This window comes from Pelodiscus sinensis, chromosome 22 (assembly GCF_049634645.1).
Source record: "Pelodiscus sinensis isolate JC-2024 chromosome 22, ASM4963464v1, whole genome shotgun sequence".
Classification (NCBI taxonomy): Eukaryota; Metazoa; Chordata; order Testudines; family Trionychidae; genus Pelodiscus; species Pelodiscus sinensis.
The window spans coordinates 19005649-19031508 of record NC_134732.1 but is presented as its reverse complement, the minus strand read 5'-3'; the positions used below and the strand labels follow the sequence as shown (position 1 = coordinate 19031508).

Here is a 25860-nt window from a genome sequence, read left to right as displayed (position 1 = left end):
GTGAATTCATACAGCAGGAGAGAATTCCGATCCAGGTGGACAAGATCTAATTATTTATGATGGCATGTCTCAAGAGAGGCCCTGTTCTCTGATTCTGAGAACTGAAGCCTTATTCAATTAATAGCACGCTGACTGAGGAAGCCGAAACATTTTTTGGTAAACACTAAGATTTGTGCAGACGACACACTTTCTCTGTATCAGCATAATGAGAAACAGTTCCACTTTAGCAGTAAGCATAATAGAAAATCATTCCTTAATGGACCACTAAGCCTCAATCTGCTGGGCTGAAAGACATGAGACGAAAACATGCTTTGGTTAAATAAATCTAGTTACATTTTTGGAAATGGAAGAGCGAGTGGCTTTGTGCTGCTGGAAAAATGTACGGAGGGCGTGAATCATTTTTCACTTCATCTTTCGCCTCTCATCCAGTATTTATATCCACGAGCATGAACCCCTGCAGTTTCACATGAGGGGGGAAGCAATGTATAGATCAGCGGCAGAGTTAACAGATTTTGATGCAGGACGCAAGAGTCAGACTGGCATGGGGCAGAAAATACCCACCAGCGTCTTATCAATGCATGCATATCGCAGAAACCAGGAGCAAGCTGAAGAGTTGCAATTCAATTCAGTGAAAGAACATGGGATGGGAGTTTAAATAACACTGCAGAGAAATCTCAGCTTCAAATCACATGGTTTCAGTGTGCTCTTGGGGCACAGACACATTGTGTTGTGTTTTAAAATTGGCTTGCTTGGTTTCACTGAACGGTCACTGCTTGTTCAGACCTTCACGTCCAGGATGAGATTTGTTTTGTTTTGCCGTTGCAAGTTGTGGTGATGGAACTGTGCCCTGTTCAGAGGGACTAAAAATCCATCTGAAGCTCTTCTAGAAAACAGCAGTTAGATTTCCACGGGCCTGAGGTGATACGTCAGGCCAAAGGAATTGATCAAATGATAAGTATGACTGAACACTAGTGCTTCGGTGGTTCTGCTAGACTCCCCAGTAAAACATCTGTTTCTTCTAGGCTCACATCTAGGTAACAGATCTGCCGTGGGCATCACCAGGGGTGAAAGTAAGCTGTACCCCAGTGTTGTGCACCAAATTGGCCGGCTGGCGGTGGGGCCTAAATCCAGTCCTCTTCCACCCTCCCTCACCCAAAGTTGAGGCCGGCAGCTGGGACCCTGGCGTGCGGGGCCACCTGGAAAGCCCTGGGCATGTGGGGCAGGTAGAAAAGCCCCAGGAGCACAGGGCTGGCAGCAAGGACCCAGGTACATGGGCTCAGGAAGGAAAGTCCCAGGCATGTGAGGCAGGCAGCAAGGACCCAGGCACATCAAGTCAGCAGGAAAGTCCAGGGTTCACAGGGCCAGCATCTGGGACCCTTTTCTTCAGGGCTGGTTGGACAGTCCCAGGAGGGCAGGGCTGGCTGGAGAACCTCGACTGGGCCAGGATGCTGCAGCATCCCACCCACCCTTAGCTCCCTTGCCATGCCAAATAGTGCTGTCCACACAGTTCCCATTTGGCTGGGAATAGGAGCAGCACAGGACAGGGTCCCTCAACCGGGATTTCCTCAGCCCCGAGCCTCCCATCCCGCACTCCACTCTACACCCCCCCCAAACCCCTGCCTACACCCCTCCTGCACCCCACTCCACATATCCCCAGCACCCTGCCCTTAGCCCCTCACATACACCTCCAGCCCTCTGCCCTGTGCCTCCTCCCCCCACACACACACCCAGTCCCTTGCCTTCATCCTGTACCCTCTGCTCTGGGCCTCTCATACACTCCAACCCTGACTCATACACATCCCTGCCACATCTCCAGCCCTCTGCCTTGAGCCCCCCACACTCAGGTAGCTCTCTCAACCTTCTGAAATAAAAAACTGGCTCCAATGCAGTCCAAGAACTTATTGGGATAATCTGTGCCCTGCTGTGTTAGTTTCCCAACGTATGTCGAGATAGCAGAAGTCCCCAATCACCACCAAACCCTGCGCTTTGGATGATTTTGTTAGTTCTTTTAAAAATGCCTCATCCACCTCTTCTGCGTGAGTAGGTGGTCTGTAGTAGCCCCCTAGCATGACATCACCCTTGTGTTTTATCCCTTTTAGCCTAACCTAGAGACTCTCAACAAGTCTGCCTCCTATGTCCATCTCAACCTCAGTCCAGGTATGTCTACACTAGCCCCCTAGTATGAACTAGGGTGGCTAATGTAGGCATTCGAACTTACAAATTGAGCCCAGGATTTAAATATCCCGGGCTTCATTTGCATTTTCCCGGGCAGGCACCATTTTTAAATCCCCTTAGTTCGAATTGACTGCCCGCGGCTACACATGGCAGTCAGAAGTTAATCCGAACTAAGTCCTTAGTTCGGATTAACTGTTACTCCTCCTGCGTGTAGCCGCGGCAGTCAGATCAAACTAAGGGGATTTAAAAATGGCACCCACCCGGGCTTCATTTGCAAGTTCGAATGACTACATTAGCCACCTTAGTTCAAACTAGGGGGCTAGTGTAGACATACTCTCCAAGTGTATACATTTTTAATAATACAAGGCAAAACCTCCTCTCTTTTCCCCCTGCTTCTCCTTCCTGAGCAAGCTGTACCCTTCTATACCAATATTCCAATAGGACAGTACCTGTAAGTTACTTTCACCAATGGTATCAATCCATATTTCGTAGTAATGCTGATAGGTATCCTTCAGACCAGAGGTGGAGAGCCTATGGCCCCTTGGCCAGGTCAGGGCTCCCCCCACACTCCTGGGGAGCTCCAGTGCTGGCTCCCTGATGTGTGTGGGTGTGTGTGTGTGTGGGGGGGGGGGACCCTGAGCCTCCCAGGCCAGAACAAGGCAAGCTATGGGCTGCATCTGGCAGGGGGTAGGAAGCAGCTCTGCACTCTATAGGGAAGCACTCTCTACAGGCATTGTCTACTGATACTCCCATTGGCTGAAAATCACTGCCAATAGGAGCAGTAGGGGTAGTGTCTACAGAAAGTGTGTCCCTGAAACACGCAGAGCCGTACAGTGCCACCTGCACCCCCCCCACCACCTGCACCGGTTAGGCACCCCATCCTTTGCCCCCTCATGCAACTCTTCTCCTGCCCAGACTCTACACCGCTAATTCACTCCTGCACCCTATTTCCCATTCAGACCCTGATTTCCTACCCCCAGCCCACTCCTGCACACTGAACCCCTCATTTTTGGCTTCATCCCAGATCCTAGAGGGGGCCCATGAAATCTATTACTCTCTACTAGCCAGATGAATTAATATCCAGCCCTGGGAATCAGCCCTGACCCTGGGCAACCTCCCGCCTCCTGCTCCCCCTCCTCCCCCGTGGCTGGATCTTGAGGGGAATGTCCTTTTTCCTGCTTCTCAGTTGGGGGGCCAAATCCAAGAGGGTTTTTTTCTCTTTTTCACTTTGGGGCCAGGTCAGTGTGTGTGTGTGTGTAAGGGGGGAGGGGGCAGTTGCTGGGTTGTTGTTTTTTTGGCATTTTTGCTTCTCATGTTATCACTTGTGTATGGCCCCCAATTGGTTTTTCTGAGGGTCAGTGGCCCCCTACCCCCCAAAAGTTCCCCATCCCTGCTTTAGACTCATCTATAATGCCTGTAGGTTTCTCAACTAAGTGATTCGCCACTAGTCTTTTAGCTTTCTTCCAACTCTGTTGCTGCTCTATCTCTTCTACATGACCCTTCCCTAGTTCCATTTACACAGAGCCAGAGTGGCCAACTGTGGCTACTCTGTCTTTATAGCCAGAGAAAGATTTGCTAAGAGTAAGTAGGAGAAATTCCTTATGAGAGGCTACTATGAAACTCAGTGAGATCCAAGATAATCTCTTCTACCTCCAACACAAAATCCAGAGTCAGAAATAAAGACATAGGTCTGTCGTCCTTGCCTTCCCCATTTTCCTTACCTTGACTCCACGAGGTCCTGGATATCCAAGAGGGCCCTGAGGTCCAGTTGGACCCTATGGTTTAAAAACAAAGACAAAACAACATTAAGTTACAACAAGGCTGGAATTGTTTCATAAACTGTCCTGAACTGCACAGGAAAGCTTGTGGCTGGCTGACTAGAAGGCATATGGGAGTCAGCTGTGCTTGGAAGAGGCTATAGAAACCTAACTCACATTGCTCTGTGGTCTGAGATCTGAGCACCGAACAGGACACAGAGGCTACGTCAGTGTTTCCCGCAGTGTTTTGCGGAAGAGGAAATGCAAATGGAGCGCTCATTTGCATATCTCGGGCTCTTATTTGCATATCTTCTTCCGATACTTTTTGCGGAAGAGGTTTTTGCAATAAAAAGCCCTGTGTAGACAGGGCCATTTGTCGGAAAAAAATCCTTTTGCGCAAGAGCCTATAAACCTCATTTTTTGAGGCATAAGGGCTCTTGCACAAAAGGGTTTTTTTTCCGACAAATGGCCCTGTTTACACAGGGCTTCTTATTGCATAAGCCTCTTCCTCAAAAAGGATCAGAAGAAGATATGCAAATGAGAGCCTGAGATATGCAAATGGAGCGCTCCATTTGCATTTCTTCTTCCACAAAACACCCGCAGTGTAGATGTAGCCAGAAAGAGGAGACACCAGACAGCCAGATAATGTCTATAATGATTAGCTATAAAAAAGAGTTTTATAAACAGGATCCACCAATGATCTGCAGTAGCAAAAGTGACTTCTACCACTTAGTTTCAAGTACAGCAGGTTGAAAATGTTTTGAATTTTGAAGTGATGATGAATTTTTAAAAAAGAAAAATAAAATCGGTGAAATGGTCACATTCTTTTCTTGCCATTTTCCAGACAATTGTAAAACAGGTCAGAATTTTTCAGAATTCAAATCTGAAAACTAGAAAAAAAAGGGAGGGATTGTCTACAAAAAATGTGAATTTCTCTTTTTTCCTCTCAATTAGCTCTAGCTTCAAGAATAATAAAATAGAAGCAATACAATTAAAAAATAAACATTTGGATTCAATGGGTAAATTTTTCAGAAGTGCCTAAGGCCAGGTCCTAGACCTGCAAGGTTGGATTAAGGTATGCAACTCCAGCTACGTAAGATACTGGAGTTGGCTTACCTTAAACCGAGCTTGGTGCCATCTTTACAGAAGGAGACCTTTACGGAAGGAGACCAAAGAGAACAAATGTTCCCATCGGCTTCCCTTGCTCCTTGTGATTGTGAGGAATACAGGTACCAACCAGAGCCTCTCTCAGCATTTGATTTAGCAGGTCTTAACTAGACCCACTAAATCAAACACCAGCAAATTAATCTCTGGTGCGGCAAGTAAAGACATGGCCTTAGTAAGTTAGGGGCCCAAGTTGCATTCTGAAAGTGATTTAGGACCTTCAGTGAGATTTAGACTTGTAAGTTTCTGCATCACTTTTGAAAATGGGACTTGGCAGAGCCTATGGTCCCTAGATCCAGAAAACTACAGACAATGAGATCTGTACCAGAACATGTAAAATAAACTTCCAAGGGAAGCAGCAGAAACCCCATCATGTGGCACATGTGAACTTAAATTGCATAAAGCATTTGCATGTGTATCGCTAGGAACAATCCTTCGTGTACAAAGCGACACATTAAATGACCGCATGCATCTAGCAGTCTCTAATTTCTAGGACTCTTCTGAACAGAGACATCATTATAATAAGACCCAATGGTTGGAAGCTGAAGCTAGACAAAAGCAGTCTAACAATAAGATGCAAATTTGAATAGAGAGGGCCATTAACCATTGGAATGACTTATTTGGGCATGTGGTGGATTCTCCATCACTTGAAATCTTTAATTCAAGACTGGATGCCATTGTAAAATATTAGCTGCAGCTCAAACAGAAGTTATGGGTTTGATACTGGTATTTCCAGGTGAGTCTCTTTGGCCTGAATTTTGCCACATGAGGTGATCATAATAATCCCTTCTAGCATTCACAGCTATGAATCCATCTAATCACCCCTGACTCCAAGGGCTAGATTGTAGTAATTGCTAAACCTGGATGGACAGACTCCCTGGTCACTTTTTAAGTACCTTGCACCATCACTATAGCACTGTCTTATGACTGTAAATCAATCACATTTTCAACTGTTTTTTTTTCTCCTCACATCACAGAAAAAAGACTCCTCCATTTCTTTAAGAGAGTTCTGACTCCTTTTTCCAGCCTGACAGTCAGCTTCCCCAGAGCTGGCACTGGCATTAGCTGAAGGTAGGGCAGTGTGGTGGGTCCCAGTAGCCTAATGAATCAGGCCTTAGGCTCTTGAGACTGTGGGTTCAAGTCCCACAATCCTCACTCCAGGAGTAGCCCCCACCAGCTTCCCCAAGGCTGGAGCTTCAGACTTCATGTTAGTGCCAGTTGGAACAAGTCTAGCAGTACCAACACTGCTCTGAAATCTTAATAACTCCTGAAGGAAAGTTATAGTCTGGATCTGACACCCTGATGTTTCCTAAATGTCTTCTCATACAGTGAGTGTGCAGGACTATTTACTGAGTTTTCACATTCTACAGGCAGGAACATTTGTATTCCTGGCCTCATATGATACCAGCTGGAGGAACCCCTCCCTCCCCCGCCCCAGAGGTGGCAGGCATAATTTTCCTGCGCTACATGCAATGCTAAGGTGTGCTTCAATCAAACCAAATTGTCCTCGAATAAAAGACTTTTGACAAATGTAATGTTTTTCAACGGAATGGGACACAGCGGGAGCACAGATGGTAAATCTCCCAGACAAACTAACAATCTTATAATTCAAGGATTCTAGCCCTGGAGCAGTGTTTTCTAAAATATTGCTAAAGAGGAACTTTGACATGGGGACGAACTAGAAAGAAAAGACCATTCATTTTTTAAAAAGTAATTTTCCACATGCCCTCTGCAGCACCGAGGGTATGTAGTGGGGACTGATTCAGAGCATTCTCCTTCGCCAGTTTCTATTTGCATGTTTGGGGAGCTTTTTAGTGCTGCTTTCCAGGAAAACTGGGGTAGACAATGGCACTAACAGATCACTGCAACTACCTACTCATTCCCTGTGGACAAAATCACAAGTGAGAAAACAAGCAAAACTCAGCTGGTTCAGGTAGAAAAAACATCTGAGTTTATCTAGATTTCTAAATGAGGTGCACATTTCACCCGATCACCTTTCCTGGGGCATTTCCAGACAAAGCGGATGGTGCAAGGTAATATTTATATTCCTTTGTTTTGAAGACAAAGCCAGGAAATGGAAGACGTTGAAAGAACATTAAAAGAAACACACAAAGAAATGAACTGGACTTGGTTTGAGGAGCAGGCTTGGTGGGTTTCTTATTCTTGCCACATTTGCTGGCCCATCCCCCACTTGTCTTTAAGTTTCTCATGGGTGTATCAAATGCTGTAGGGTCCAGTCATGTGACCTTCTCCCAGAACATTTAACAAACATTTCACAAGCAGAGTTAGGTCCATTAAAAGTGTGGAAACACACTCCAAAGCTTAACTGACATCGTTAGGCTGGCTAAAGCCTTAGGCTGTGTCTAGACTGGCAAGTTTTTCTGCAAAATCATCTGCTTTTGCAGAAAGACTTGACACTGGCCGCTTGAATTTCCGCAAGAACACTGACGATCTCATGTAAGATCATTAGTGTTCTTGCGGAAATACTATGCTGCTCCCATTCAGGAAAAAGTCTTTATCTGAAAGACTTTTGCGCAAAAGGGCCAGTGTAGACAGCATAGTACTGTTTTCTGCAAAAAAGCCCTGATCGCAAAAATGGCGATTGGGTCTTTTTTGCGGAAAACCGCGTCTAGATTGTCCACGGATGCTTTTCCGCAAAAAGTGCTTTTGAGGAAAAGCATCCTGCCAATCTAGACGCGATTTTTCTGAAAATGCTTTTAACAGAAAACTTTTCTGTTAAAAGCATTTTCGGAAAATCATGCCAGTCTAGAAGTAGGCCCTAGTGTAGATGCAGTTATACCGGCAAAAATGTTCTTTTGTCAGTCTAGTTTATTTTCTTTAGAGAATAGGAATAAGTTATGTCAGCAAAGGACTCTTGCTGGTATGAGCTGTATCTCCACTTGAAGAGTCTGCTGACATCATTTACCTGGCACAGTACCAGTTTTCATGTAGCTTTACCCATGTAGTGCCAGGTATAACTTTCTGAGTTTGCAAGTATAACTATTTGAACAAAATCTTCCTAGTGTAGACAATACGCCATCCCCTTCAGAACTGACCAGAGTGGTTTAACGCCGCCGGGGCAATGAAGTTTGACACTATCAACTTGGGCTTGAATATAGACATTACCTGGTTAACGTAATACAAAGGCAATTTCTCTCACCTTTGCTATTCGCATTTCCACATCAAATGCTATGAATGGGACACATCCAGACTGACTTAATTAGCTTCACTAACACTGGTCCTACAATTGACAGGTAACTGCTTTTGCTGTTATATATGGTGGATTCTGTAATTTCCACTCCAACGCATCTGAGGAAGTGGGTTTTACCCATGAACGCTCATATATATTTGTTAGTCACTAAGGTGTCACTGGAGTGCTCCTTGTTTTCAAGGCAATGAAGTCAGTGCTTAGCATTGTATGGGGATTAATTTCTTCCTCCCCGTCAGCCACGCCGAATGATAATGATGAGGTCCTGGTTAACACCTACCTGACTTCCCTTCTCACCAGGAGGCCCTTCTTTGCCAGGATGACCCTATTAATAAAACAGACAAAACAGGGAGAGATTAATATTCCGATCACGGCTTTGGAAACCGATCCTCAGTCTATTTCCAAGGGGATCCTTACCTATTAGTGAGCTCTCACTCATGGGAGCGGCCCCACTGAGATAAATGATCTGTTTGAGGGGGCACTCACCAACGTCATGGGACCCGCAGCACTCCCTTAGTGGAATTCGACTTTACGTTGCTAACCCGCGTTGCATTTGTGCAGCACGAGGCATTTTGCAAGTAGCAGCTTGCAACACCTCCGCGACTTGGGTAGCTAGCAGGGTATCTCATTTGTAAAGTGGGAACTGGGGCTCAAGGCCACTACACATCACACCCAAGGCTATGCATCAAGTCCACAGCCGAGGCAGGAATGTAACTCAAAAGTTCTGGATTTCACTTCTGTCTTTTAATCACTCGGTCTCCTAATATTTGCTATCATTAGCTTGGTGACGGTCACAAGATCTCCACACTCCAATCATCTGCCAATTACTGGAACCCATTGTATGGTTTGATGATAAACACTCGGTTAACCTGCATCCTCAGTGCATGCTGACCATCTGGTCACAGGTTTTCTTTCTTCTTGCTCTTGGGAGGTGAATAACCCACCGTCCTTTGGCTTCCAACACATTCTTACTCCTTGTCTTTAGAAGCCTTTTGTTGAGATTTCCATCGGTGCAAAACAAGCCCATCCCGAAAAACTGCTTTTCACAAAGCATAGCTCACTAGTGAGGAATTGTGAAGGGTCAGTGAAGTGCCTTTGTAATGGATTTGCTCGAGCAATGGACGCAACCTCCCGCCAAGGCAAAACATATCCTCTGGGGTTTGCACAAAAGCGTTAACCTTTTAGCTGGGCACCCAATGCACATTCACCATCTTTTTGTTTAAAGGGAAGTGAGGCCACACTGACCACACCTCTCAAAGCCCTAAGTACCTCTGCAGTAAGTAGATTTTCTCATCAGCAAGCTCCTGCCTGAATACATCCATGACCTTTTTGCAACCACTTAACAAGCAGAATCATAAACCACTTCTCAAGATCATCCTGCAGAAAGCAGAATGTCAGACCAGCAGGATTTGATACAAAGGCTCTGCTTTATAAAAAGCAACCTGCCTCCTTTACTACACTCACAAATATATACAGGAGTAAAAGCAGCTGCCTTGATATCGGAAGGTGCAATGAAGTAGCAAGATTCTGAAAGGGCACCAGAAGCACCCATCCACAAGTGTGGGCACAAAACTGGGCCCACCCTGATTTGCTCAGCTCTGTGAAGCAGTGGGTATCACTAGAAAAGCAGGCTAAGGTCTAAATCTACACTGTATATAATACCAGCTGCAATTTCAAAAAGCGTAGTCCCATACCAGTGATCAGTGACTGATAAGGGATTTTGTTGGCTCTTGCAGCGAGATGCTGTACTATGATTTGGGGGACTTTTTAAAGGAATTTAGTAGATGCCACATATCTTCTGAGTCCTATTTCCACAGAGCATCTGGGTATCTTGTTATTCCTTCCATCAGGAAAACACTCACACCTTATCTATACTACAACAGGCCATCCACCTAAGTTATGCAACTTCATCCTCATGAACAACGTAGCCAAAGTCAACATACTTAGATCTATTTACCCTGGTATTTTCATAGAGTTAAGTCGACAACTGACACTGCCAATTGTGCTTTCTTTTCTTGTTTTAGTGGCATATCGGAATCGATGGAAGAGTGCTCGGTGGTCGATTTATCGCATCTATACTAGACATGATAAATCACCCCCTGCTGGATCAATCGCTGCCCGTCCATCCATCCCATAGAGAAGACATGCTCTCATTCTTAAAACCTACCCTAGACTATCTTCAGGCTACATGGTTCTCACTGAGAACAAATGGAGCTGTATGTGTGCACTGAAGAGGATATATGAGCCTCTGTCTGCATAAAAACTGGACTTGACACCTTTTATGACTTAGAAGCTTCAAGGGAGCTGCTCTGAAAATTTCACTCTGAGAGGAACAGCCTTAAAGATATTCTGTTCTGTTGACTCAGCTAACATTTTTATGAGACCGCCAAATGCCCCGAGTGGAAACGATAATCCCCAGATAGGAAATGCAATTTTTCAGTGTGTCTGCATTTACATTAGGGAATGTAACCATTTGACGTTTGTTGCTTTTAAAATCAGACATCTCCTCAGTGTATAAAAAAAATTAGATGGCGTTTAAAGGCCAGGGATTTTCAACAGCAGCTCCTAGAACAAAATTGTGGAGGAGGCTAAACGCAGGATTATCAGCGGGCTGCTTGAAGAGAACTCAAATGTGAAAGGCAGGTGGCTCTCACTGCCTGCATTGCAGTAGCATCGGGTATGTCTACACTGTCATTTGTTCCCCACAACTGGCGTGGGCCTGCTGATCGGAGCTCCAATTGGATCCAGAGTGTCTACAGCACAGTTCAACAGTCTCACAGCTCAAACCCTGCAAGCCTGAGTCAGTTGGCATGCACCAGCCACAGGTTTTCACCTACAATGGAGACAAACCCTCAGACCAGGTCTACACAGGGACTGTGTCTACACTGGGCCACTTATTCCGGAAAATCAGCCGCTTTTCCGGAATAAGCTGCGAGCTGTCTACACTGGCCCTTGAATTTCCAGAAAAGCAACGATGCTCTACTGTACAAAATCAGCCGCTATTCCGGAAAAACTATTCTGCTCCCGCTCGGGCATAAGTCCTTATTCCGGAACACTGTTCCGGAAAAGGGCCAGTGTAGACAGCCCAGTAGTCTTTTCCGGAAAAAAGCCCCGATCGCGAAAATGGCAATCGGGGCTCTTTTCCAGAAAAGCGCGTCTACATTGGCCACAGATGCTTTTCCGGAAAAAGGGCTTTTCCAGAAAAGCAGCCTGCCAATGTAGACGCTCCTTTTCCGGAAAAACTGAAAACGGAATAGTATTCCATTTTAAGCATTTCCGGAAATTCATGCCAGTGTAGACACAGCCCAGGTGTTTGAGTTAGCAACTGAATCCAAGCCTGGAGTCCAGGTAAAAGCGATCATTTGTATTTACAACTTGCATTGGGACCTGTTTGAGATACAGGACTGTGTCTGAGGTGCATTCACAGGGCTCGTGACCCATTCAGTACACTTACACATGCATTTCAGCTGGATTTCTGGAATTTGGCAGGATACAGAGTATTTGTTAAAATGAAGCCCATGCTTCACTAACAACCGTTTTTCTGGATCTCGTTATTTCAGAGGCATTCCTGAGAGTGGCTGAGCTCTCCCCACTCCCATGAGAATCCATGGGAATGATGTAGGAGCGCAACACACAGAAGAACCAGACAAGCAGGTTGAGGGTAGAGGAGTCTCAAACCCTCCAATGGTTTGGTGTCAATTCTGAATGAGGCCTGATCTTGTAAACCTTGAACGCTCACGGTCCTGCTGACTTGCCAAAGAGGCTGGGTGCAACCATGATGCAGGATCAGATCTTTCGTGCATAAGCAGGGTGGGGTACCATAGGAACAGACTACTTACCGGAGGACCATCTGCACCAGGCATGCCAGGAAGACCAGGTTTACCCAAAGGTCCCTAAAAAATACCCAGCAACAATCAGAATCACTGAAGCAACAAGCATCCCCATGACATTATTAAATGTCGACTATCAGAGAACAAAGGGCTCCATGTTACAAGCACATCTTTTTGCTTTGCCTGAACATGGTCTCACAAGCGTTGTATACAAAAAGAAAAGAAAAGAAAAAAAATGCAGTGGATACAGTTTATCGCTCTGGGCAGAGCTCGGTGGGCAAGAAGTCTGGCCCTGATAATGAGATTTTAAAACATCTGGTAAATTACCCTTCCTCCTGATGTTCTCCTTTCACTAATGTGAATGTCGAGTTGGGGCAAATGCTACATGCGAAGAAAGCCAGTAAGAGTTATACAATTGTTCTCGGGACGAGAGTTGTGTACCTGTAAGCTGTGCACCTGATTCGGAAAAATACAAATACAAATTTGGAGAAATACGAATGCTGCCCAGCTGATTAGCAGAAAAACCCACAGCTAGGTTTTGTATTTCTGTTGGAGGTGCACTTTTGCATATGCCTTGGTGCTCACAACAAAATTTATTCCACACATAGAGGGAAAAAATCTGCACCTGGATGGAAAAGATTAGAGGGAACATTGTTCAGGAACGTGAACTAGTCCCATCATTTCAGTGAGCAACATTTTGTCCTGATTTAAACCCACGAGTCCATTGTGTTCCATGAGTGAGAGAGTCGCACTTGCCTAATGAGAACAGTTACATTAAGCAAAAATGGAAACTCAGTGGAACTTGGTACATCTCCTTAGAGCAGTGTTTCCTGATTTTAGTTGGCCACGGAACCCTTTTCAGCTTAAAATAATTTCAAGGAACCCCTAGGGTTCCCAGAGTAAAATTAGGCAAGCAAAAAAAAAAAAAAAAAGCCCCTCCAGAACTGGTTGAGCAAAAAAAAAAAAAAAACCAACGTGCAAAATACTCTGTCTCTTTAAGAGGGGGCGGGGCAATGCTGCGTTCTCACGGAACTCTTACTTTCGCTTTGCAGAACCCTGGGGTTCCACGGAGCACCAATTGGGAAACACTGCCTTAGAGGAAGGACCTCATTAAATTATCTGAACCCGCAAGTTCTTAGAAAAGCTATCCCTTTATACGTCTCTGCCTTTTTAGCCTCAGAGAGAGACAATGTTAAGTCATCTTCTAACATTTTACTAGACTGTCTTCACAATGTTTCTCATAAAGTAAGACGTGAATAAAATATTATTTGCTGGACACAAATCTTTTCCTCCTCTGTGCCATGTCTGGACAAAGACATATTAAACTTTCAGGCACACAGCTGTAAACAGATGTTGCATGTGGGAAAGGAGAGTATGTAAAGGCAAATGCATATTAATGGCAACAGCTGACTTATGTCACAGCTGCAGTATATTAACGTACTTTCTCTCCCGGTGGACCAATTGCACCCTGTGGACCTGGAAGACCCTGTGAAAAGAAAAAAAAAAAAGGTAGGAACGTTAAGAAACAAATGACTCATTGAAAATGTATTTTGCTGCACCTCTGTGTAGCATTTGCAATGGCCTGGTTTTTCTGCCATATCAGTAGTTACAGAAATGTCTAGCATAAGATGCTAATGTATGTGGACCTCCTTAATCTGGGTGTCTGTGATCTGGGAACAACAGTGGTTCATACACACCACACAGCTTGAGCGCCAGTACTGGCTCCCTGCTATGGGGGGAACCTTGAGTCTCATGGGCCAGATTCAGATACACGGCTGGGGCTCCATATGGCAGGGTGAAGAGGAAAGGGTTCGGTATGCTATTACTCCCTCTCCTTCCCGGCTAGGGGAATAGCAAAGTGCTTCTCTGAATGCTTTCCCCCCGCCACTGCTCCTATTGGCCATGAGTTGCAGCCAATGGGAGTCACAGGGAGGCGGTGCCTGGGAGCAGTGTGGGCTGCAGAGCCATGTGTGCCCTCGGAAACGAGGCTCCAGGTATGTGTCCCACCTTCTCCCCTCCGCATGCCCAGATCTCACCCCCTCATGCCCTTGTGCATCTACTCTCCCTCCCAGACTCCCCACTATGCCCCTGCACCCTGCCTCTTTCCAAGACAAGAGTGCATTTAAGGAGAGCAGGGGAGCAGCAGACATGCATAACGAGATGCTGCTTGCTTTCCTTCCCATTCCTCTGACTATCAGGGAGTGAGGGGAAAGGATCCTGCTTGTGTGCATGCCTCTCACTCCTGGCTGATGAGGGGAGGCACAAAGAAGTAATTCACAAAATCTGTGTAGTTTCCCCTCACTCTCTGAGGGTCTAGACAACGAGAAGAAAAGCATGCAATGTCCCCAGATACCCAGCTGCTGCCCCCTATGCTCCCAAAATGGCACCCTCGCTCCCAGACCCCACATCCCCAACCTCATCGCACTCCTTCACCCTCCCGGACCCTCCACTCCCACCCCCAATAACAGTTTAAATACAGTGCAGTAAGGATTTATCTTATGCCATGTTATTCATGGACAGTACTGTATAATGGTTTGTGCCTACAAAGCTTTAGTAACTGACTTTGTTTACCCTTCACTTTGGCAAACACCCATGATATGGAAAATTCCATAATCCAGCCAAGCCGATTTCCCAAGGTTGCTGGATTAACAAGGTTCAAGAGCACTCCATTTTTGGATAGCATATTTCATCCTTAGACTGGAAAGTGTTTTCCAAAGGAGGACAATATTGTTTTCTAGGTGGGGAAAAGGAGGCCTTGGAAATTGACGTGACTTGCCCAAGAATACGTAGAAGTTCAACTGCAGTAATGAAAACATGTCCCCAAGTCACTAGGCCCCACAGCTTCCACAATGACTCCATTAAAAACCACAGATGACTATGCAGCAAATTTGGATCTAGAGTCAGATCACCAACGCCCTCTGTCAAGGAGATGCTTAGATCTGTACTCGACCCATTTTACAGGAGCCAGCTGTAAAATGTGGATCCAGCTGTAAAATGTGGATCCAGAAGGATGTTGTTCACTCTTCAACCCCTGGAGGTTGATTAGATCTAGACCCAGGCTTTGCCTGTCAGAAATGTATTCATGGCAGGTCAACCGTTGGTGTGATGTCTCGCCTGAACCACCCTGCAGCAGCTCAGGCTCTGTGATGTGAGAAAGGGCAAAAGCACATTGAGAATTATAACTCTGACTCTTTCCTATCCAGGAGAAGAGCTGGTTTTTGCCTTACCTGAGCACCTGGATTACCCTGCTGTCCTGGTGGTCCTGGCTCACCTTGAGGACCCTGCCAAGAAGCAAAGCAAGAGCTGAAAGGAGTGCAAAACTATAGCTCAAATAACGTCCTTCCACGGTATTGTGGCCAACACTTAGATACGCATCCGTTCATGCTAAAGCAGAGCTAATGAATTCTCATGTGATTGGGTGTAAACTGGCTATTATTGCAGGGATGTGGATGAGATATTTCCTTGTCCGCTGTGTTACTGCAGAGGGCTGTGACCTGCTACCTCCATTGCATTGCTAGTGGCCACTGCTGGAAATAGAATGCAGCTCCCGGATACTATTGAATTCAGTTTTTTAACCATAGTAGCCACTTTTCTTATTTTAGTTGTCATGCTAACATGGAGGGAAGAGTTGCTTAAATCACAACACTCATCCAAAAATACCTGACACAGCTGCATACTCTTCATGCTTCTATCCTTGTGTAAATGTACATAACCCTTCATTCAAGGATTCTACAAATAGAATATTCATAGAATACTAGAACTGGAAGGAACCTCAAGAGGTCATCAAGTCCAGTCCCCTGCCCTCACAGCAGGACCAATCACTGTCTAGGTCATTCCTGATATATGTCCATTTAAAATGTACTTAAATATCTCCAGTGATGGAGATTCCACAACCTCCCTAGGCAACTAATTCCAGTGTTTGACCACCTAATAGTTAGGAAGTTTTTCCTAATGTCCAACCTAAGCCTCCCTTGAGGCAGTTTAAGCCCATTGCTTCCTGTCCTATCATCAGAGGTCAAGGAGAACAATTTCTCTCCTTCCTCCTTTTAACACCCTTTTAGGTACTGGAAAACTGCTCTCAGGTCCCCTCTCAGTCTTCTCTTTTCCAAACTAAAAAAAAAAACCCAATTCTTTCAGCCTTCCCTCATAGCTCATGTTTTCTAGACCTTTAATCACTTTTGTTGCTCTTTTCTGGAGCCTCTCCAATTTCTCCACATCTTTCTTGAAATGTGGTGCCCAGACCTGGACACAATACTCCAGCTGCGGCTTAATCAATGCAGAGTAGAGTGGAAGAATTAATTCTTCTGTCTTTCTCACAATACTCCTGTTAATGTATCCTAGAATCATGTTTGCTTTTTTTGCAACAGCATCACACTGTTGACTCATATTTAGCTTGTGGTCCACTACGACCCCATGATCCCTTTCTGTAGTTCTCCTTCCTACAGTCACTTCCCGTTCTGTAGGTGTGAAATGGATTGTTTCTTCGTAAGTGGATCACTTTGCATTTGTCCTTATTAAACTTCAGCCGATTTGCCTCAGACCATTTCTCCAGTTTGTCCAGATCATTTTGAATGACGACCCTATCCTCCAAAGCATTTGCAACCCCTCCTAGCTTGGTATCATTGCCAAACTTTAGAAGCATACTCTCCATGCTATTCTCTAAACCATTGATGAAGACATTGAACAGAACGGATCCCAAAGCCCAGTTCTGAACCACAATCACTGTAATCACTTTAGATGCCATAGCAAAGTGATGAGTGTCAGGTCACACTTACAAGGCCAGGACCAGAACTGAGGAGTTTTGATTCCCAGTATCTTGGTCTCACAGTGAGACAGCATTCCCTCCCACTCGTCTACGGTAGCCTTCCCAGGGGGGGTGTTATTGATGGATCAAGGACTATTGTAAAGGACCAGCGTAGACCTATCTAATAATTAAGTGCCACTTAAACCAACATTTGAGTATTTACTTTGCTTGGGCTCCTCTTCATAGAGGTGACTTTGACTCCCATAACTACAAAGTATTATTTATATATAGTTTCTTTCTTTGATTTAATTATTGTATTTTGTCCTTTGTTGCAACAACATAAATCATGCTGAAAATGTTTGATCTTGGTAGGAAGGCAATATGTAATTGAATTGCAAATTGTAATAAATTAACTTCCATTTACCATTCTCCACGGCTTCTGCTGGCTTTGAAATCAACGGGGACTAAACTGTAATTATAAATCTAATGTAAGATTGACTATACCTAGACAGATGTTAGTAATGAAGACTTACCACATTCCCCTTTGGGCCTGTTTGCCCATCCATACCGGCCACACCCTGAGAAGAGATTTAAATAAATAAACAGTATTAAGTGGGAAAAGTATCTGGCTATTTTGAGCCAAAACAAGCAGGAAGGTGCAGTAAAAATGATTCCAATACTCTGTGGCCCTTTGGTCTAAAAAGAACAGCTGAGGAGGAAACAGAATGTTTTTCTAAAGCTGCCTGGCAAAGCAGCTAATGCCACGAATTCATGCCAGATTGTTGGATTATTTTGTTTTATTTAGTAGTTCAATTTTTGGAGGGAGGGAGTTTCAAGGCGATTTAAACATTTTTGTTCCATTGGCTTTTCCTGCCTGCAGATTAAAATCAGCCTTATTGTGCAAATACTGTCTGTCAGTTGTGGGAAGACTGTAGAAACGATGAGCCAGAAGGTATCCCCTTAGAAACCAGATGCCCTGCTCAGGAAGAAAATAGGCGAAGTGGGCAGAGCTATGTTGATTTACACCAGCTAAGGCTCCTCCAACCCACTGTGGTTCTGATATCGTTATTGCTGGAGGCTGGTTGAGGCCGCCATAGAGATTCAGCAGAAGTTGATGCCGCAGCATCTTACCTGGGCAACAAAAGGAATTTACAAACGGAAACCAGGGGGAAAAAAATCAGCTTCATACATTCACACAGTATTCAGGTAAATGTACGCATCACTGCTTGCAGCGAATCAGAAAGCTTTAGCTGCGGGTCCAGCATTCTACACATTGATTCCTCCTTGCACAGAGCTAGGGATCAGCTTTTACTGTGAACTCTGTCTTAACAAGCCACTTCTGGGACCAGATCCTCAACACCCATCAAGTTTCAATGGAAGTTGCGGGCCTCGGAACTCACTGATCAATGGAAGGACACCTAGAAGCCCTGGAAAATGAAGTCTTGGGAATCAATCACCCATGACAATCCCTAGGATTGGTCCTTACACTGGCACTTCCTAGATTAAGGTGTTGACGTAACTAAACTCTCTCTCTCTCTTTTTCATTCAGGCTTTTTAAGCTTCTTTCTGTGGATTTAGCTTGAAAAGTGTGGGTGGGGGTGGAACTGTATTAAACCCGGCTTCAGAATATTAAGGCAAGAGTTAATCGAAAAACCACAGTGATAAGTTATGTTCTTCCTTTCAACTTTGGGCTAGATATTTAATTTACTCTATGGGCCAAATTCCACCTTGGGATGACTGTGTGTGGCTCCACAGAGGCTGGGTTCAAAGCAAAGCTGAATATGGCTCTACAGCTTCAACTCTCTTTACACCTCCTGCTTTCACAACACAGATGCATACAATTATCCACTTGGATTATCTGCCTGGGTGCCTCTGTGGGACGAGGCAGCTCTGGCTGGAGAACTCAGCAGAACTGCTTGAGCAGAACAGCAAAGACAGCAGGTCAGTGGAGTGATCCGTGCAACTTACCGGTGGTCCTGGAGGGCCCGGGGGCCCTTTTGGTCCCAGCAAACCTCGGGGCCCCTGCATGAAGAAACAGAGACATTTAGAAGCTCCAGTTATGAAGAGCCCATCCTAAAGCCTTTGTAAGGTCAATGGACAGTTCCATTGACTTCAAAGGGCTTTGAATCAGGTCCTCAGAGAATTGGGGGGGGGGGGGATATTGTCTAGCCAGGGCCTACAGGAACGAATTCTAAGGTACAACCAGTAAAACAAAGGGCCGTATGCTACCATCAAAATGGGCACTGGTTTGATGGGACCAGGCTCTGGCTGATTCATTAAGAGATGTTCATGTAGCTCATGGCAGTAAAGTCACCAGCAAAAATTCTTACATTGTAATTTCTACCAACCAGACTCTCAGCCATTTTTTTCTGCTACTCACTGAAAAATAGCTTCCATGTGTGCGTTAGTGTCATCTGAATGTCTTCTCCATGACCGTAATGCCTGTGCATACACGTCTTTGAGAAGTGAATAACCCAGAAGTTATTGCTTTAGATATGTGTTAAGGTGATAGCGGGGTTGATGAATCTTTCCCACAAGTTAATCAGACATCTCATGTATAATTTAGTTCCAACGAGTCTGTACATGCCAACTTTTTCCTTTCCTATGTTTAATGTTCCCAACATCTCTCCTCCCTTTCTCTGGCATCACTAATCAGCTATTTACAATAACAAAACAGGACATGATAAAAGCAAAGCGGATGGCATGCAATAGGTAATTCACGTCCCTTTTAATACTAAGAAAATGTGTTTTGGATGCCAGACTATGCTGATTTTAATGAAATGACAATTTCACAGCACAGGAGCATCAGAGGTTTTTGCTGTTGCCAAAAAAGGGAGGACTATTTGGTGCTAGTGACAGCTGTGCCTTTGGACCTCTCCATTTGGCAGGAATTCATGGGAGAGCTGAGTGAATACTGCAAAACACTGAGTTTTGGTGACGTGAGCATCCCTTTTAGTTTTGTTTGTCAGAGAGCATTCCTGTCACTGCCAACCCCGGTTCATCTACTCCTGGGTGAGTAACACCAGCAGCCTTAAGCCCTTCCCTTGCAAAGATCTGCAGATCATTATGCCCTCGGGGTGGTATCTTACCCTGCTGAAGTCAATGGAAAAACTCACAATGGACCAAGATTTCACCCTGTGACTCCAGTTCAGAAGGCATTATGCAAAGTAGGTGCACCAGCCTTTGCAGAACCGTGGCTTTCTAGTAGGTGGACTCCCAGCTGCCATTCACATGTTAAGGATCATGATGTTTGAACCCACTCTGAGCAGGCTTAGATGATACAGTGATGTCCAGAAGCCAGTTTGTATTTGGAGTCTTCACCTCCCAGAAAAGGCCCAAATGTTCATTTTCCCCAAATACTCGTGTGATCCAGTTTATCCAGCCTGAATGCCCTTGAAAATGAATGTTAAGGCTGCCTGCACTTGGACACGCATTGAAACCACAGCTTGTGTACCTTTTCCATGAACTATTCACTTCCACAGACAGGCAAGAGGACTTCTGCTCATGTTATGTGCCCCATCACTGCTAAGCCACACAGCTCAAATTTGGGACTTCACATTTTGAATGAGAGGCAGCTGGGCAAACAACATTACTAAGATGATTAGCTGAAAATTTTTTGTAGAATAAATAAAGTGGAGGAAATGTTTTCTGATTTATGAAATGGCTGCAAACAGGAGAAACAGAATAGATCTGAAAATGACAACTGGAGTCCAATCTCTTTTCACTGCCTTTGAGATACTCATATTGTGTAGCACTAGGTGACTATCAGCCACTATCCCTGCATTAGCCACAGGAAACTTGGACTCCAGAATTACTGAGGTATTACAGAATGCAACGGCCCACATTTTGCAACCAAATAGCAAGTACTTACAGGTTCTCCAGGTAGACCTCTGGGTCCAACTTCTCCATCATCACCCTATTCATGGAGGAGGGAAAAGGGGAGGAGGGGAGAGAGAATTAGCTACATTTCAATCACTCCCTAGGTTTCTCACCCTGTTAAATAATAATCACACAGAAAACCAACTTCCCTGGAGTAATAAAATGGTAGCCGTGTGAAAGAAAGACCTCTTAAGCCTGGAGATGAATACCATGTGTGCAGAATTGATTGCAGATTAGAAATGCTATCAGGATGCTTCATAATTCAGGTCAGTGTTTATAAAGATGGATTTTGTTAACAGATGAAATATTGTCAGAACAATTCAAGGCTTGTGGGTCAATACGCAGCAGATTTAGTGCCTAACTGAATGGAGAAGCCAATACAGAAAAGCCAACATGGCAATTAAATTTAGCTGAATTAATCTGTTCGCTCATTAGGTTAAACAAATGAATGACGGGGTGGTTTTTAGGTCATCTACTCCATCTCCTACCAATGGACCATTGTTCCCTATAGAATTTCATTGCTTTGTCCAGTTCATTTTTAATTCAAATGACAGGGCTCCCTCCAATTCACCTGGGAGACTATTTCACAAGCTGATAGATATCACTTTTAGGAAATCAATATTAATATTCATCTTTCTGTTAATAAAATTCACCCCATTATTCATGCTCTGTTTGTGCCACAGCCCCTTCTCTAACTATTCCAGTTCTCTCTTGCGATTTAAAATTGATCACATAGGACATGTCAACACGAGGAGATTATTTCAAATTTACTAAGTTCAACTTCTGGGCACCCGATTTTACAAATTCGAAGTTCCGTGTTCTCACTATGGGGAAGAATGGATTGTAGTCCGAGGCAGGCTTGGTTAATGTGGATGTGCTACCTCAGACTCAGAGCCCCAGGAAGCACTCTGAGGAGTTGCAGGAGGACTCTCAAAGGGCAATTAGTTCAAATTAGTGGCACCAGAGCATCCACGCTAACGTTATTTCAGATGTACAAGTTTGGTAACAGCGTTATTCCTCATGAAAAGCAGGACTACAGAGTTCCAATTCCGCAGCCCCTTATTCCGGAATAACAGCCTTGGTAGTATAGACACATCACTTACAAATTCAACCTTGGGCTAATTTTGGACTAAGGTCCTAGAGTAGACCAGGCCATACTCACAGAGAGTTAGTGTGTCTCTTTACACATTGTTCAGTTGAAGGACAGTGATACTACTTAAATCCTTTCAACTTGAAAGCACTTTATGCTTAACTAGTCAATCCTCAGAAGTTCTCAGTGAGCTAGGTGTTAGGCCTGGCTTAGAGAGGAAATAAATGAGTGATGTGCCTAACACTAACATAAGGTACGATTAGAAACCACCAAGTGTGTGCTCTCAATCCAGTATTTTCACCACTAGTCCTCATTTGTCTCACAGCTATAGTCACCACTTTCAGGCTTCTTATATCCCCTACTAGCCCTATCATTTCCTAGGTGCTTTTCTCTGAATACCCTCCAATTATTAAATAAACATAATTAAAAGAGAAATACAATGAAGCATTTCCATTTTTAGTCCCCAAGGCAGTCTTGGAACACTTGTCTCTAAACCCCCATTGAAATGTACTAGCACTTCTTGAAGAAAAGCAAGTCTTATGGGCTACGTCTACACTGCAGGCTTCTTGCACAAGAACCATTTTGCACAAGAGTTCTTGTGCAAAAGGTCTTCCACAAGAGCGTGTCCACACTGCCATGTGCTTTTGTGGAAGAGATGTGCTTTTGCGCAAGAGCATCCGTGGCAGTGTGGATGCTCTCTTGCGCAAGAAAGCTTTGATGGCCATTTTAGCCATAGGGCTTTCTTGCGCAAGAAACCCGTTTGCCTGTCTACACTGCCTTCTTGTGGAAGAGCTCTTGCACAAGAGGGCTTATTCCTAATTTTTCAGCGCTGTACTGTAAATTTACTTGTGCAAGAACGCGTGTGCAAGTGTAGACGCTCTGCAAGTTTTTGCGCAAGAACAGCTGTTCTTGCACAAAAAGCCTGCAGTGTAGACATAGCCTAAGAGTATTTTGCAAAGAAATATAATCAGTCTCATATTTTTGGTGAAATTTTTAAAAAAACTGACCAGTTTTCTTATAAGAAAAGAAAATCTTTTTTAAAACTTTTTTTCAGTTTTCCTCCTTTTCATTTTGCCACTGAAAAATGGAGCTAAAAGGAAGAATGGAAGAGAAAGGAGGAAAACCATAAAACGGTTCAAGTTTTCCATTACTACGAGTTGAACCTCTCTAATCCAGCATCCTTGGGACCTGACTAGAAGGTCAGAGAATTTGCCAAATCATGCAAATCATTATCTAGCAGCATTACCAACACTTCCACTGCTTTTTAGGCTCTCAGACAACATCTAGGGGTAAATTAGAGCTAAATAACAGCACAAAACATGGACAGCCAGGACTGTCGGCTATAAACAAACTTTACTGGACCACGGGACACTTGGCCAAACCCACGATAAGTAGACGTCTGGCTAACTAAAATCATTCTGGACCAGAGTGTGCCAGATTAGAGAGGTTCAACCTGCAGTAAAAAGAAGTAGGAGATGATGAAAAATCCAAAAAAAGTTCCACAAAAATCTTCATTCGGGGAGAAAAAAACATAAGACTAAGTTTCATATGATATTTTCCAACCCGTTTTACCTTGGCAGTGAGCCCCATCCATTACCATTTGAAATAACCAGTTTAAACATGTGCCAAATTGCACACTCAGAGCTACTGCAATGCAGGGCGAGTCATGAGTACATGTATTAATGCCGCATGGCTGTGGAATTCCAGGCCACTCCAAGACCAAGAGATGAGCTGCCTTTGTTTAAGATTATCAGCAATTCGTATTAAGAGACGTGCCAGCATTTGCGCGCTCTTTGTTTTCATGACATGTCTGATACCACATCTGCTTCTTGTTTATGGGACTTAGTTCTGAATCCAAAAGGAAGCTGCCTTCAGAGATAAACTTACCCTCTCGCCATCGTCTCCAGGTGCTCCTGGTGGACCTGATGGGCCTGGATCACCCTAGGAATGCAAGATCAGAATCAGCCGCATCAGGAAAGCACCCGAGAAGTCAGGCCTGTTGTCTTCTCCCTCATGAGGTAAAGCAGGTGTGAGGGAGAGGCGCATACACCCCACTGCTTTGCTCCCCAGCCTTCACGAGATTCAGTGCTCAGCTTTTCCGTATCTTCTAGTAGACTCAAAACCCCCTACACCTTCTCTTAGAACAGCAGACAGTACTCTGTAGCCATATTGGATGCTATTTATCATGTGCCCCTCAAGCAACATCCATGGTCTCCTTTTGCCACCGAGCAGTGAGAGATCGTCTTTCCTAACTACCCTCCAGTCTCACACTTCTTGCTGCTAGTTGTGCTTCTTCTCAGCCTCCTGCCTTCCTGGTCCATGGAGGGGAGATCACAGGACTTCAGAAATGGAGGAGAAAACTATTCACGTGGTGGAGGAGGAGAGAGAAATGACCCTCCAGCCTATGGAGACCATCAAGAACTGGGTTGTTCTATGTGTATGCAAAGGTGGGAGCCCGTTGGGTCACAACTGTAAGAGCATAGTGCCCGGCACGGGACACTTCATACACCCTAGGGACAGCACTATGCTCCAAGATCATTTTCACGAATAGTGAGCATGTCTTGTGAGCTGCCCCTCACCGACGTGAAGCTGGCAAGAAGGAAAGCATTCCTGCACAAAGAACAACTGCCTGTCCCCCACCTCAAACAGGTGAAGTGTGTTAGCAGAACATCCCTGTATCCTTAATTAACTTGGACTATACTGGGGCACACAAAGATCTCATTGGCTGTGTGGGCAACACCTTGTGACTAATGTGTTGTCTGTCATCCACTGGCCGGGCTTCAACTCAGAGTCATCTCACAGAGTCTGCTTCACTGGACATATATGATCCATCACAAAACTTCCTTGTCACATCTCATAACGGGTATGAAAAGCATCCACTGTCTCCACAGGATGTACAGCCGCTACTTCGAGAACAGGCACCTTGGCTTTGCGCCTTGTTACCATTCCAACCCAAACACATTACAGCATTTTCTAGCTTGTTAAACATTGCCCGGGTGCGCTACCTTTCCGCCACAGCATTGCATGTAATCACCATGTAATTTCCTCCACTGCTAAGATACTCCCATTTTATAAAGTAACGGTTACATGCTGTAGGTTTTTTTATTATTATTATTTTTGCTTGCCAAAATAGCTGGCTTCTTCCTTAATTACAAAGCACAGGGAAGAATCCCAATTTTTTGGCTGCGTTTCCATAAACAAAGGCACCAACTAAAACCAGGTTTCGATTCTTGCTTTTTTCCCAATTTTTCTGGGGCTTGTTACCTCTTCCAGAAAAAGTCTTCTGGTTTTCCCAACACGTGTCTTTGGAAGCCTTTGGGGGCTTCCTGACACACGGACGCTGTGGTTAGACATGTTTTTACATAAGAATGACCACAGTGGATCAGACCAAAGGTCCATTTAGCCCAGTATCCTCTCTGTTGACAGTGGCCAACACCAGATGCCCCAGAGGGAGTGAACAGAACAGGGAATGATCAAGTGATACTCTGCCCCCATCATCCATCTCCAGCCCCTGACATGTTTTATAACATGCCCAATGCACTCTTGCAGCTCTGCAATCCTCTTTCCACAGCCAGCCTGTAACCTCTCAGATCTAACCGCACTCCATGCAACTCCCGACAACCTCAGAACTCTTTATCACACCCCCGCTGGTCTATTTGACAGTTCAGTATCCCTCTCCAGTGTGGTGCAGCCATTTTGTTTGTTTTTTCTCTTTTTAAGGTTGCAGCTAGGGATGTAATAGTGTAGTCAATTAACCAATTATCCGATAAGCAAAAGCTTATAAGTTAATGCTAGTGACTACATGCATTTCCCTGCCCTCCTTCCCCCCGCCCCCCCGGACAGAGGCAGCAGCACAGGGAGACAGGCAGTTGAGGGGAGCTGGTTTTTAAACTGGCTCTCCTCACGGACCAGCTCCTGCCTGGCACCCTGTGCAGAGTAGCAGGGACTCCTCGGGAGTGGGGCTGGAGTGTACTGGCTGCCAGCCCCACCCTTGGGGACTATGGAATAGTCAA

The 25860-nt window shown here is 44.8% G+C and overlaps 1 protein-coding gene across 2 annotated transcripts in view; it reads right to left on the bottom strand.

Moving 5' to 3' along the window:
* The window catches only part of COL5A1 (collagen type V alpha 1 chain), a 319312-nt gene that overhangs the window by 94150 nt on the left and 199302 nt on the right, over positions 1–25860 (bottom strand). For both annotated transcript variants that reach the window (XM_075905279.1, XM_075905278.1), the window contains exons 19-27: positions 23735–23788; positions 20750–20794; positions 18847–18900; positions 17412–17456; positions 15362–15415; positions 13576–13620; positions 12144–12197; positions 8585–8629; positions 3897–3950 (exon numbers count right to left, since the gene is read on the bottom strand). In XM_075905279.1, the coding sequence (XP_075761394.1) occupies positions 3897–3950; positions 8585–8629; positions 12144–12197; positions 13576–13620; positions 15362–15415; positions 17412–17456; positions 18847–18900; positions 20750–20794; positions 23735–23788 (450 nt within the window). The remainder of the gene's footprint in view (positions 1–3896; positions 3951–8584; positions 8630–12143; positions 12198–13575; positions 13621–15361; positions 15416–17411; positions 17457–18846; positions 18901–20749; positions 20795–23734; positions 23789–25860) is intronic.